At 41.9% G+C, this 15,585-nt stretch overlaps 1 protein-coding gene across 7 annotated transcripts in view; it reads right to left on the reverse strand.

Moving 5' to 3' along the window:
* GLI3 (GLI family zinc finger 3) overlaps positions 1 to 15,585 on the reverse strand; it is a 284,194-nt gene that overhangs the window by 119,158 nt on the left and 149,451 nt on the right. For all 7 annotated transcript variants that reach the window (XM_054237018.2, XM_078342254.1, XM_078342256.1 and 4 more), the window contains one exon: positions 1,551 to 1,656. In XM_054237018.2, coding sequence (XP_054092993.2) covers positions 1,551 to 1,656 — 106 coding nt within the window. The remainder of the gene's footprint in view (positions 1 to 1,550; positions 1,657 to 15,585) is intronic.

A 15,585-nucleotide genomic window follows, 5' to 3' on the forward strand; every position in this document is an offset into this window, starting at 1 on the left:
TATAATGAATGCGGAGGAAATATCATATAAACTCATTTAAAATATTTCTCTAGAGCATCGTTGAAGAACTCCAAAATTCCATAGAAAAATCTGATTTAAATTAACTACATCACAGAGGCTCCAGTCTGGGAGGAATTAGCCAGCCATGTCTCCAAGGCCTATCTGGCCTTTGCATGCTCTGAACCATGGGGCAGAGCCTCATCTGAGATGCATGTGGTCACATCTGTACCATAAAACCTCTGTATAACGGGGTCAATTACATGTCATGTTTCAGGCTGAACTTGGAATTTCCTTCCCTTTGTATAGGGAATTTTTAATTGGTCTCTTGGTTTTATTTGAGAATATTTTTAGCAGGCTTCAGAACCCTGTAAATACTTACTTGTGCTCCAGTGAAAAGTCAAAGAATAACTCCCAAGTTTCTGCATTCTCTCTCCATAATACCCACTTCTCCTTTAATGCTTATAGAAGTCTGCAACACAGATTTATTACTTCCCTCCAGGCAAATCTGCTCTGAAATTACAATTCAGTAATGGGAGATGGATCCAAAAAACTGTTGGTAAAATATTATATGTGTACTTGGGCATGTAGTTAGGATTGTTAATATCAATTAATTCTGTTCACAGAGGAGGACTTGTTTTAAAACAACTTCATTTTTCTTTGGCATAATATGTAATTACACAGCTGTAACTAATAGCCACGGAGATGCAATCTACCATCTGAATAACCAGCGTTATTCTTCAAAGTATTATTTGTGCTTTTCTAACTTTACTGTCTCAGAATAATGGGTCATGATCAGATTTGACTAAATGTATATATCAAGGCTGTTGGCAAAGGACAGTCCATCCCAGAGAGTGGCTCCAATTATTATAGTACATGACAGTTTCCTGGACAGTACTACAAAAGAATACTATTTTATTTTGTGAGTCCACCATCCTTTACTTCCTCCAAACCAAGAAAGATGGTATTTATTTCCAAGAGATTTTCTTTTTTCCTTTCCTAATGTACATTATCACCAGCATTCTTTCCTTCTATCTTTCTGCAAACCTTGTGCTCAGTCACATTTGCCATTTTGTTTGAGTGACATTCCCATCAATCAAGTGACTTTTGGTGTACTTACACAGGGGCTATGAAAATTCACCATAAAAACTTCATTACAGTTCATTGTAATCCCTAGAACAGGACTTTCATGTTACAGAAATTTTAACATAAGAAAACTTCAAACCTAATGTCCACCAAATACATATTCTGAGGGTAAATTTCCATTAGGCTTTTACTTTTTAATTTAGTATTTTCAGCCCACAGAACACACGTCAGCAAAATATATAGGAAATATCTGTCGGTTACCTAGTGTGACAGGCATTCCTCAGGAAGCGGCAGGGATTTGCTTCAGTGAATCCACGAGCTGACAGGCTTGCTATATTTCAAAAGTAAATCTTACACTTCTACCACATCTTCAAAGCCCAGTGGATGTGCCATTAACAAAACGTCCTGAGATGGTAAAAGCCAGTATCTCGTTTCATTTCATTAATGAGGAAAGTGTTAATACTTACATATGCAATGGAGGAATCGGAGACGGATCGTAATGGTAACGGCCCTCATGATGTCTGGCATCAATTGGTACAGGAGGATGGAAGGCAGGGAAAAGATGAGGAGGATCTGAAAAAAAGAACCCAATCTGTATCAAATGAACACTTCCAAGCAGCATTCCGATTCACAGAGCAACACTGCTGTACCATTATACCTTCACTACTTACACTTAATCTAAGAATTTGTGGAAGAACTCTTTGAGGCGGTCACAAGGCTATGTGAGGGTCTACAGAAGTATGACTGAGCGAGTAGAGCCTGCACTTCCCTGAGAACGTAGAGCCTGTGACTGACTGCAGCTAAAACCCAGACGGGAAAGCAAGAGAAGCACGGCACGGCTCCCTATCTTGAAAGACAGAATGACCATAGGAGAAGGACGAAGGGAGCCACAAAGCCAAGAGGAACGAATTACAACACACTGATTTGAAAAATGCAATTATACTGTCAAGTTTTAGACAAAGACACTGTAATACAAATACTAGTTTCATTTCTCCCATGCTCATGATGCTTTTAAGAATGGAAAGGCGGGGTCCAAAGTGGCTCCCGCCGGAGCTCATGGCGTTCACGAAGGTGAGGTCATCAGTTCAAGGCTAACCTGAGCAACCTCATAAGCTCAAACTGATTGGCCAAAAAAAAAAAAAAAAAAAGAATGGAAAGGCTCGCTAGAATCTGTGGCTGATATATATATGCATGTACACATGCTTCTTTTTTTTTTTTTTTTTTTTAACTTAAATGCATATTCCCCTCCTTCTTGACCTGGGTTAGGCCTCCACGGCCCCCACACAAAGGCAGCAAATCTATGCCCCGGCCAGAGAAATGCTGTGCAGCCTCGTGGAAGAGATGAGCTGACCCACTCAGACTCACACAGAGAGAGAGCTAAAACAAAAGTCAGGGAATTCCTCTGAAGCTAGCATTCACGTTCACCTTGGCCCCAGCCCCCTTCCTGTTTATGACTCCGCAGTCCACCGCTCCAGGTTCCCGAGCTCCTGGGTGTGTGCTCTTCCTTAAAAATTGCTCTCCCCTCCCCACTTAGGCCTAGAAACTCACACCCGTTGTCTCTGAAAATAAACTTCTACTTTTCTTAAAAAACAAGTAGTAAGTCACTGTAAAAACTGAAAAGAGTTTTAACAGATTTTATAATTAGAAGCATGAATGATGAGTCAAGGTTTTCCCAAGTTTCAAGAAGCAAAATGAATGGATCCAAAACCCGGAGATTGGACTCCATGGCTATGAGACTAATACGAAGGCAAATATGCCAGGACACATTCTTCAAATGTGATGGGTCCACGCTGGTCATGCTGGGAGCCTGCCCAGAAAGGACTGATGTGTACACCAACAAGCCTCAGAATGGCTTCCAGTTATTTTGCCCTAGTGCTGAGGGTAGCAGGCTCTAAAGGCGATTCCAAGGGGGGCCCTCTCCGCAGACAGGTTCTGATGGACCACTTAAGAATGCACAGAGCAGGGCCGGGCGCGGTGGCTCACACCTGTAATCCCAGCACTTTGGGAGGACGAGGCGGGTGGATCACAAGGTCAAGAGATCGAGACCATCCAGGTCAACACGGTGAAACCCCGTCTCTACTAAAAATACAAAAAATTAGCTGGGCACGGTGGCGCATGCCTGTAATCCCAGCTACTCGGGAGGCTGAGGCGGGAGAATTGCCTGAACCCAGGAGGCAGAGGTTGCGGTAAGCCGGGATCACGCCATTGCACTCCAGCCTGGGTAACAAGAGTGAAACTCCGTCTCAAAAAAAAAAAAAAAAAGAATGCACAGAGCATCCCCACGGGGTGCAGGAGGCTGGGAGGACATGCCAAACAAACACATTAGAAGGTGGCTGCACCCCCTGAGGTCAGCAACACCACTGTCCCAACGGGGTAGAGTGGATGATTCTTAGATGTGTGTAATGTTGAGTTCAAGTGGTTTTGATTGCCTTCCCTATCCATTACTCTATTTTCCAAATTTTCTTCAACAAGAAACTGCTAGAATATAAGCATAACAAACGTGTTTTTAAAATTATAACACATTACTTCCCTTGTTTCGATTTTGTCTTTGCTGCCCTCGAAAATCTAAGACTCTGTTTATGAAGAAAAGAAATTAAGTAAGAGTAAAAAATAATGAGCATAGCATTGATAGAAGCTCTGTGGTCTACCAGGGAAGGACCCAAAGCTGCAATTCTACAGGTGACCACCAGGCCTAGAATCTAGAAAACTTCCAAGAGGGCTATTGTACTGAAAATGTCAATTACTCACTGCACTCTGTGACTGTCATAAGACTGGGGAGGAGGGGTTGGGTGGTATGGAGAGAGGAAGGAATCACTTTGATCTTGTATCATTGTCACTGCAGTACTGTGATACACAACAATGCTGAAAACGCAACAGGTGAGGGACGGAGGAAGGAATCACTTTGATCTTGTATCATTGTCACTGCAGTACTGTGATACACAACAATGCTGAAAACGCAACAGGTGAGGGACGACTCATGACCTGATCCTTTATCACACTTTATACATTTTATGAAATCCCTATAAAAACTGATTACATTTTAAGTTCACCACTTAGTACATCATATGAAAGGATGCAGGTATTATTCTTGTAATGCAAATACTGAAAGTTGATTTGCTAAGTTTGAAAGTTTAAGTTGAATCTTTATTCAGCAATGTTGGGAGCTTCATTGCTGCTGACAACTCAGCCATAGTGACAATGAAAAGCCACCCTCTGTAGAACCAAAGATTCCATCTTACTTAACCATTTTCAAAGGAAATGATTCGTCTTTCTTAAAACAACATAAAATCAAGTGGGGTCATCGTTGGCACTAGTTTGAAAGCCTGAATATACTAGTGAAGGTTTCCTGATTTTAACTTTAAAAGAAACCCAAATCAATCAGATTGAAATCCGGTGAGGGTGGATGGCCAGGAAATATGGGGGTGGCTCTTTCTCTTCCACACCTTTCAGCTACCGCTGCCGATGCAAACATGTATGGCCCGCAGACTTCTTACTTAATACACATCATCTGCTCTTGGAAATCAGAGAAATAAACCCACTAGATCAGGGTGTGAATTCAACATTCATAAAGTCTTAGCTACTTCCTTGGGGCATCTCACATGCACCAGTTTATGCATCTGTTTTGAGGGACACTGACAACCATGTGAGAGTTGGAAGGTATTTTCACTTCTTTACCCCATGGAGCTTGGCTGTGCTCTGCATGATGAAATCCTCTCCACCAGATACGTGGGTGTTAACTGTACCTGGATGTCGCTATGTGGGTGAAACTAGGAATTATGACAAAGTACAAATCCACGTTTTTCATATACATAGGGCTCAAAATATGTTAATTTATTCCACATTTAATATATGCCTCATATATCCAGGAAGTAACAGTCACTATCTTTTAAATGAGTAGTTATAGTGAAGTTCCAGTGATTAGGTGTACGGAGTGAAGACCAACCAATTAACCCCATAAAACGAAAAGTGTGTACCCAACAAATATAAAATTCTCTTCCTCGAGGAAAACCTACAATGCTGTTATGAACATTTAAAAGACATTGGCACCTTCTCATTTTCAAGAAATTATTCTTTCAGGATTCAAATTCTCTCTCTCTCTCACCCTTTTTCCCTCTTTCAAAAAGAAGAAGAAAATGACCTAGTACTGTAAAAATAAATCTGAGAGGAAAATATGAAACACAATTACTGAGGCACTAAGTAGTCATTTCTCACTGTTGAGTCCATGGTGTTCTGTGAATTTAAAAGTTAATCCTGACTGAAAGTATGTGATGCGTCCTATAACATTGTTTGATTTATGTCCCAATGAAATTTATCAATTTATGTCCCAATGAAATTTATGAATTCTGCATTTGAGAATTAGATTTAAATAAAGAACAGAAAATTAATGGATATGATCTGATTTGACCAGACATCTGGTTTTGGTTTAAGCGTTTCACTGTTTCTACGTTTCCCCTCTTGATTAAATTTAAAATAACTTTTCCTAGATTGCTGAAGTCTGTGTGGACAATTACACCTTTTGTTGGTTATTGGTAGAAATCACACCTCTTAAGCCACTTTCTGGGAAAATGCAATGGAACACCCCTCTTTCAATTCAAGACGTGCTCGACCATAGCTTAACAGGATAAATGAAGAATGAAAAGCAGCATGAGCATGTCCTGTAACATATGTGGCATCCCATGACATCAATCCTAAAACGTTTCTCGAAAAACACTCCTGAATCCTCAAACGTTGAGTACTTGCCTTGCTGGCGTCTCAGCTTGTCGTTTCTAGGTGGCTCAGCGGCATATTCCATCACCAGCCCAAAATGCTGTCCAAGAAAACCCACATGACAAGAACAGGCCCTTGTCGCCAGAGTCGCCATAATTACCCAGCTCACGGGTTATTATTTACACATGAGCAGCGCAGCTGTGACGCATCATAACTCAAGCGTATGTGTAATAAGTTACCGCGCCACAGCCATCTCCTGCCCTGGCCCTTGACAAAACACCACATGATGACTTCTCCAAAGTCAGGCAAAAACTGCTGAAGCAGAAGGAAGTGCCACGAAACCTGGCTACCTCCTATTTATCATACAATTTCCTGACTGATGGCTCCACAAACCAGCTGCTAAGTGCTGTGTACTCTACTGTCAGCAAACTAACGGGCTAAATGGAAGACAGGGAGAATAATGTGCAGAACTGGTGGAATCAATTTTACTGAGGGAATTAAAATTCTGCCAGGTGGGGGTGGGTCTGCGGAGCAGTGGTAAGCAGTCAACTGTACATGCTTATGGTTGCAAAGATGATTTATTACAGACCTGCAAGAGGTTTGACTATTGTACCCGAGTCCTCTTACAGGAAACAGAGATTTAAAGAGTGTGTATTCTCCCAGGCTTGAGTGGAATAGTCTTTAAACCCTATAAATACGTAATTGGCTTGACACATGTTTAAATTGAAATGCATAGCAAAAATCTTTGTGCTGTGTAGAGTTGTCAGTATTCCATTTCACACTGGCTGTCATTGCGTCGACCATTAAGGGTCTCATTAGGAACGAGAGGCATTGATTTTTAGTTCTCTTCCTAACAGCCTGGGTTGATCATAAGACCTGTAGCCAGAGCACAACTGAGAAACACACTTGGAGATTTATCTCTAGTTGCATCCTTCTCCCAAGAAATAGTTTTAGTATCCTCAGGCTATCAGATCTCTTGATGCCATCTTGGAAAACTGTCTTTTAAGGTTTGAAATTTACATACAAAAATTACAGATTAAAAAAGAGAGATCAAAGTCCTTCAGTTGGTGCCCTGAAGGAGTAATTCACCAAATGATACTTGAATGGTCTGAAAGTGCCCCAGAAACAGTGCAAGAGTAAACCGCCAAGTGCAGAAGTCCTCATGGGTGATTTAAATCCTGATGTCGTCTGTACACTGGCCTTAGAATTTACTCTACACCAGAGCTAGAGATGATTTTCTTTCATTAGGGTTAGCCCTGCCTGCAGGAAGGGCCAGTCCCCTCAAACCCACTCAATCATCTGCCATCAGCGGGAATATCCTTAAACAGCATCCACTATGCTACAACCAAAATAACCATCCAGCTTCTAGAAAATGAACGGTCTCAAGCAAGAGAAGGAGAGAGTAGGAGAGAGAGAAGGAGAGCTCCGACTGCCAAGGAACTCACTCCGGTGAGATAGCAGAGAGGCGGCCCAGGTCTCATCACTGTCTCTTCCCACCATGGGGCTTCCCCAGTCATCACTCTCATGCCACCTGCAAGACCTTTTTCCTGGGCTCAGTGGACTGTGGGAGACTGGACTGACTACAAACCCAGACTGACTTCCTAACTCAGACAACGTTGCTATTTCTGCCTATGGATGATGTGACACCAGAAATGAGCTGGTGGCCTCTGAGGCCACCCCAGGCAACCTGACAAGGAGGGTCTAGAGCAACGTGCCTTGAGCCAGGCAGTCTGTGGCCCGCCATGATCTGCTGTGAGTGGAATCTAACGAGTGCCACCCTACAGTGCCCTACTGTGGACGTGCTGGGCGGGTTCCTCATGGCATCACCTCATGGAGTACTAGGAATCTTTTTTCTGGTCTCATAGGCATATTACATGGGGTTAGAAACCCCTCCAGAGTCATCAGAATGGGACATCTTATTTATATGATTTTCTACAGGGTCATGCAAGTTTAAAGAAGCTATGGTTCTAGCATACTCTAGAAATCTTGTAAAAATACCCTGCATCTTTTTTTTTAATATCTATTATTTTGTTACTTTACACAGTGGCAGGAGCCTTAACTTGAAGAGTATATGCTATAGGAGGAATCTGCAGACTATCACATGTGGGCCGGTTTTTGTAAATAAAGTTATTTTTAAAGTTTTAAAAACTTTATGGGTACATAGTAGATGTATGTATTTATGGGTCACATGAGCTATTTTGACACAGCATGCAAGGCATAACAATCACAGCAGGGTAAATCGGGTATCCATCACCTCAAGCATTTATCCTTTGTGTTACAAACAATCCAATTTTAATTTCTTCATTATTTTAAAATGTACAACCAAATTGTTTTCACTATAGTCAAACATTAGGTCTTATTTAACCTTTCTATTTTTTTAATTACTCTTTTCTACTTTTTCTTTTTTTTTGGAGAGAAGGAAAGAAAAAAAGGCATGAAGGAGAGGAAGAAAGGACGAAAAAGAGGGAGAGAGAACGGAAATGTTGCTTTATTCTAAAAAATGGGTATTAATAATGGCCGATTGATATTTCACTTCAACCTGTGAGTAGGTGTGATGTGGTATTGACAAGAAAGAATATTTTGTATATTTACAGTGGAGAGCTCTATAAATATTTATTAAGTTTACTTGTTCCGGATCTGAGTCTGGGTCCTGGATATCCTTATTAATTTTCTGTCTCGTTGAGTCTAAGTCTCTTTATAGGTCTTATGTATCTGGGTGTTAGGATCGTTAGCTCTTATTGTTGCATTGATCCTTTTACCTCTATATCTTTGTTGCTTTAAAATCTATTTTATTAGACGTGGAATTGCAACTCCTGCTTTTTATTTATTTATTTATTTTTGCTCTCCATTTGGTTGGCAAATCTTTCTCCATCTCTTTGTTTTGAGTCTTTGTGTATCCTTGCATGTGAAATGGGTCTAGATGCAGCATACCGTTGGGTTTTGGCTGTATCTTTTGATTGGAGGATTTAGTCAATTTAAATTTAGGGTTATTGCCATTTGATGTTAACTGGCTATTTTACTCATTCATTGATGTAAATTCTTCTTTATGTTGATGCTCTTTACTTTTTGGTATATTTTTAGAAAGGCTAATACTGGTTGTTTCTTTCTATGTGTAATGCTTCTTTCAGAAGCTCTTGTAAAGCAGGCCTCGTGGTAATAAAATCTCTGAGTACTTGCTTGTTCATAAAAGATTTTATTTTTCCTTCAGTTGTGAAGCTTAGTTTGGCTGGATATGAAATTCTGGGCTGAAAGTTCTGTTCTTTAAGGATGTTGAATATTGGCCCCCACTCTCTTCTGGCTTGTAGGGTTTCTGCTGAGAGATCTGCTGTAAGTCTGATAGGCTTCCCTTTGTGGGTAACCTGACCTTTCTCTCTGGCTGCCTTTAGTATTTTCTCCTTCATTTCAACCCTGGTGAATCTAATGATTATGTGCCTTGGGGTTGCTCTTCTTGAGGAATATCTTTGTGGTGTTCTCTGTATTACCTGGGGTTGAATATTGTCCTGCTTTGCTAGGTTGGGAAAGTTTTCCTGAATAATATCCTGAAGAATATTTTCCAGCTTGGATTCATTCTCTCCATCACATTCAGATACACCTATCAAATGTAAATTAGGTCTTTTCACATAGTCCCATATTTCTTGGAGACCTTGCTCATTCCTTTTTATCCTTTTTTCTCTAATCTTGTCTTCTTGTTTTATTTCATTAAGTTGGTCTTCGACCTCTGATATCTTTTCTTCTGCTTGATCAATTCGAGTGTTTAAACCTGTGCATACTTCTCGGCGTTCCCATATTGTATTCTTCAGTTCCATTAATTCACTTATATTCCTCTCTAAATTATCTATTCTCATTAGGATTTCGTCAAACCTTTTTTCAAAGTTCTTAGTTTCTTTACATTGGGCTACAACATGTTCTTTTAACTCGCAGAAGTTTCTTATTATCCATCTTCTGAAGCCTGATTCTGTTAATGGAATGCACTCGTTCTCCATGAAGCCTTGTTCCCTTGTTGATGAGGAACTGTGATCCTCTGTAGAGGGAGAGGCATTCTGATTTTGAGTATTCTCAGCCTTTTTACGCTGGTTTTTTCCCATCATTGTAAATTTATTCACCTGTCGTCTTTGTAATTACCAACTTTCAAATTAGGTCTCTGAGTGGATGTCCAAGTTGTTAATTCCCAGGGCCGAAATATGAGCAACCCACTGTGCCGGCCAGAACAGCGGTGTTAAGACTGATGGTGCTTTTCTGCCCGGGAATCTCCAGTCTGGCTTCCTTCTTGAGTCCGTAATAGGCGACTCTGCCTTCCCAGAGCTCCAACCGTCCGTCAGAAGGGGAACCAGTCCCGTTTGCTCTGCACCAAAAGCTGCCGTGCCGAGGTGCCGGCAAAATTGCTGCACCGGCCACAAGAGTCGCACTGGCGACCCGTGGAGCTCCTCCACTGGGAATCTTCTGGTCCGTGAGAGACAAAAATTTGTCTGAAAGTGTGGTGTCCTCTCATTCTCTGCTCTTTCACTGGGAGCTGCAATCTCGAGATGTTAGCGATCAGCCATCTTGGATCATTCTCCTAATCTTTCTAATTTTTTGTACCCATTAACCATTCCCACTCCCTGCTCAGACCCCACTATCCTTTCTAGCCTCTGGTAACCATTCTTCTGCTCTTTATCTATTTGAGTTCAATCATTTTAATTTTTAGCTCCCACGAATAAGTGAGATCAAGTTTGTCTTCCTGTACCTGGCTTATTTCAGTTAACATCATGACCCACAGTTCCATCCGTGTTGTTGCAAAAGACAGGATTTCATTCTTCTTTATGTTTGAATAGTACTCCACTGTGTATATGTACCACATTTTCTTTATCCATTCGTCTGCTGATGGACACTTAGGTTGCTTTTAAATAAAGTTTTATTAGACCACTGCCACACTCATTTGCTTACATATTGCCTAAGGCTGCTTTCCCACACCAACAACAGAGCTGACCAGCTGAGACAGGGAACACATTTATTATCTGATCCTTTATGGAAAAAGGTTTGACAAACCCTATGCCAGTGTACTATGATAAAGTAATTTGCAGAAATCATTCATTTTGAAAAAAACATATCAATTTTCTATTTATTATGTTAATATATATGTCAAATATATAATATATATTTGACACGGGGTATGTCAAATATTTTAAATGCACTTTCCTTATATGCCAACTTGTGTGACTGACTTAATAAAAGTGTTCACATTAATCACTAATCAATAAAGAGACCTCTAATTTTAGCAAAACCTAACAAGTAGACAAATTCCAAGGCAAAGATAATAGATGAAATTAACCATAAAATCTAGCAAATAGCAGCGTAGGTAAGCATTTTAAAACTGAAGTTATCTTACGCATTAAGTAAAACGAATACAAATTCACATGAAACGCTAATTAACAACAAAAAGCAAGCTATTTCTAAAACCCAATAAGCTTTTACTTCTGGCAACTACAAGACAGTCTTGACTCCTGGTGTATAAACTTCCATGGACATTCCCCACTTCTCAAATAGCAAGCTTTCTATCATTTATTTTGTGTAAGCATGCAGACTATTAAATAAACTAATATTTTAGACCTAAATGCTACCCACGGCTGCACTCTGGCCACACCCACAATTCATCCTCTTTTTTAAACATTCAGATACCTGCTGTGCTCCTCAACACACGTAATCGTGTGTTTCCTACAAGAAAATGCCACATGGTCCACTGCAAGTGAACTGACGAAAGAAACCTCTGCCTTTACTGCTTCAAACGTGTCCTCAGTCGTGAACCAGCAATTGATCTCACCCCTTTCGGGAAACTTCTGACTTCTTCTGCCAGTAAGTCTGCATGTTACTCCCGTCAGGATCAAAGCCAGTGGGTGCCCAATGGTGGAAAGAAACCACATCTACCTACTGGCTGACCAACCATAACCTTCTAAACAGTCTCTGGAATGTGTCTTGCCTGTGATTCCACATCTATGCATCCAACATTTCTGTTGTTTTCAGCTTTCCTGCCAGGATAAGAGAAAAAATAGCCACAGGGAAAGGCAGCAAAGAGAAATAAGGGAAGGTTTACAGCTATTCTAGCTGAACTGCAGAACTCTCTCAGAGAAATCACAGGCAAACATATAAGAAATAGCTTAAAAGTGACAAATCCATTTACTTTGAAATATGCTAATGTCATATTTTCAGTGACAATAAATAGTTTGGAAATTTAAAAAATGGAAATTAGTTACTAGTGACAAATTTTTATATCAATGACTGTTTTTTTGTATAACAAAATTCAAAAGTCACAGTTATAGCTCTAAAAATACACATTGGGATTCTCTCTCTTTTATTTTTAGACTGAGTTTCATTCTATTGCCCAGGCTGGAGTGCGATGGAACAGTCTCAGCTCACTGCAAACTCCACCTCCCGGGTTCAAGTGATTCTTCTGCCTCAGCCTCCCAAGTAGCTGGGACTACAGGTGCCCACCACCACACCCACCTAATTTTTGTATTTTTAGTAAAGATGGGGTTTCACCATGTTGGCCAAGATAGTCTCAAACTCCTGACCTCAAGTGGTATCCTTCTCAGCACACTGGGATTCTTAATGGTTATGAAATGAAAGCAGAAGAAGAAACGTTTCTATAAAAGTGTTTGGTTATCTCAGATCTAACTACAGATACCCTAGAGTCAACAGACTCAGAAGTTTAAATTAAGCCTGGTTTAGTTAGGAAACCAACAACTGATCCGCAGAGGAGAGGCCTGGAAGTTATATTCTACTCACAATAAACCCACTGCAAAAACAGCTTTCGGTGTTGCAAAATTAGCAGTAGGTAGCGAGACGTGGAAGCAAAATAACACAGTGCGTTTTATAACAGTACTCATCTTAAGGAATCCTCTCGACAGCCCTAAAATAAGCAATTCCAAAGTGTTACTATTTTTCTCCTAAGTCTTGTTTCTCTTTAAGTTCTATTATCAAGACAATCCTGAGAACTAAGAAGGGAAAATTTTATCATCTACTCAAAAAAAGCTAAATGATCTACCCAGTGTGGCACAGAACTATGGGCTCATGATGGAAGTTTGGTGCTCTTTCTATTCCAATGCCAGAGCACATCAGACTTGGCACTTCAAACGTGATTCCTGCCAGGGTGGGGAAACCCAGGTACCTTCATGAACTGTCAATCCTGCTTGGGAGGCAGCAGCCCCGAGGAGCTCTCAGGCAACACAAACACAGGCCCGCCAGAGATTCCCGGGGCTTCAAGCTCAGCCTATTAAGAGGTTTACCCATCTTCACAGTTGCACAAGAGAAAATGCTGCCACTAATCATAAAGAATCACTTCCAGAAATGTTTGGAAGTCCCTGGAAGACCAGCAGTATTTCAAGAGTGTTCTGGCTGGCAACTTTGTGGCAATTAAGAAATGAATAGGGCACATTCATTTTGCTCAAAACCAGACAAGCTCTGAAGGATTATGGACTCTGCTCCTTTTATCTGGACCATCCACTCCATCCGTAGCTCCTCTCAATCAACAACTAAACGTCTCCCAAGGTTTGCCCCGTAAGTAGTAATTAAAAATAATAATAAAACCATCATGCTGAGCACAAGGGCGGTTTACTGAAGAGTGCACGTCAGACTTATGCAGTGACTTTTAGACTCACCTCACTTATCTCTTCCTGTGGCCTGATCCTGAGAAACAGGTAGTATTTGTGTGCCCATTCTTATGGATGGGGAAACTGACTCTCTCCAGCGTTACATGGGGAGACAGTAGTAGGGCTGCGTGTCTTCTTGACTTCAGAACCAGGGCTCTTAAGACATTCTACTTTCTCACATAACAATGTCAGAGTTAAGGCTTTTTGTCATCTCTTATCTAAACTATACTCCCCACACCAGCATCCCTACATCCCAGTCTGAACCATATCCCTCCCCTCTCTCAAAATGTGTAGTGGCCCAGGACAGCCTGCCCACTCCAGTCCACGCTCTTCTCCGTGAATTTCAGGCCCCAGCCACCAAGCTCTGTCCAGGACACCTCCCCATCCATGAGTCAGTGTCCTCTCAGGCACCACACACTTCACGGCTTATGGTGTCCACTCAGTTGAGGACAAATTCCCTCTTACCCAAGTCTTACCCCCTCTTAAAGACTCAATGCAAACACTACCCTCTTCGTAAGGCTTCCCAGGGCCTCCGTGGGATCACACACTCCTTCTTCCCTTCTCCATAATTCAGGTTGGCCGGAACTGGTAAGGACCCAAGGAACTCTACCTGGGCCCGCATTGCATTCTCCCCACTTCCTCTCTCTCTAAAGACCTTGTGCCCATCCTCAGTCCTCTCCCTCCGACAGCCACACATTTACTGAATAGTGAGCTTATACAAGCACAGATGTGGGGGTGAGCACACCGTGCTGCCTTTCCTGCCAGGCAATGTTGGGGTGAGCACACCTGCAGGGTGCACACACTGCCAGATCAGAACTGTCTTCTTTCCCTCCCAAGAGGTCTGGGGTGTAAGGGCAGCAGAGGCTCACTTACCCATGTATACCCAGCAGGAACTCAACAAACGTCTGTTCTAGGAAAGGTGAACGGGGGGAGGAAAGACATGAAAGGAAACTGAGGCCATGCAATGACACTGGTGGACCAGGCCAGCCATCCCTCCTGGAAATGACAGGACATTTCCATCTACCTAAGGGGCCTCCAATAACAGGCAAAATGAGGGGAACCCACAGGTGTGGTCTGCCTCTTTGGAATCGTCCCCATGCAGGTGTTCGCATGCTTCCCATGTTCAGAGCACGCACAGGGCCAAGGCCCAGCAGAGGCCTGCACTCGCCAGACCAAATCCTAGCACTCCAAAGACCAGTTTCCAGCCTGACCAGGCTGCCTGCCTTCTGCTGGGCAGTGAGTAACTTCATGTGGGCACCTCACCACTCTACCCCGTGCCACCACCTCTAAGACAGGGCAGACACCAGTGGGCACTCAGCAATCACACTCCTGGTTGGGACCTTTCCAAGACTCGAAATGCCCTTTCCCATCAGGGAAACACTGATGGCTCTGGTGAATTCAGGATATTTGATCAGGCTACTAACACCCATATGGAAAAAGCTCTTTGACACAAAAGGTTAGAGGTCAAAAGCTTAAAAGCTCATGACAGAAATGACAGGGGCCCCTTTGCCCCCACCACCACCTACTTTTTTTTCCCCAATAACATCAAACGCTCTGGCATGTACTTAATGCTATTATTGTTACACTTTGGAATCCATTGAAATTCCAGCATGTTTATGGCACCCTGGAAACATTAAAAGGCTCCACTTTCTTGTCCCTTAAACTCTGAACCTTCACTGTCTTAAGAAGCATCATTGTTTGCAGAGACACAAAGCTTTTAAGCAAAGAGTTTGTTTTAAGGGTTTCCTTCACTATGACTGTAAAATAATAAAGCACACGAAGTGGCTTCCTTGCAAAGGTGAGCAGGAAAGGAGAGAGAAGGGAGACAATCCCTCACTGCTTAGGAAGAAAAAATCCCGTTCACATTTCTTGGTTCATAGGAATGCTAGAAGAGAACATTCCCCATTTTCTTCTGTCTCTCCTTTCTCTGCAGCCCTATGTTAGCCACAAGCCGCACATTTCATACACACCTCAAAGACACCGGCTACGTGAGCATCTGTCAAATGGTATCATCTGAAGGAGTCTGAAATACCTTTCTTCTTTAGAATGCCTTCTCAAGTCCACCGTCCACTCTGTGGCTACCTCACACTCATTCCTGGATGTGAGATGAAAAGCCCCACAGCTGCCTGCAGGCTGGTTCAGAACTACTCCAAGCTCCACTCTCTGAAGTTCT

This window comes from Callithrix jacchus, chromosome 11, assembly GCF_049354715.1.
Source record: "Callithrix jacchus isolate 240 chromosome 11, calJac240_pri, whole genome shotgun sequence".
Taxonomy (NCBI): Eukaryota; Metazoa; Chordata; class Mammalia; order Primates; family Cebidae; genus Callithrix; species Callithrix jacchus.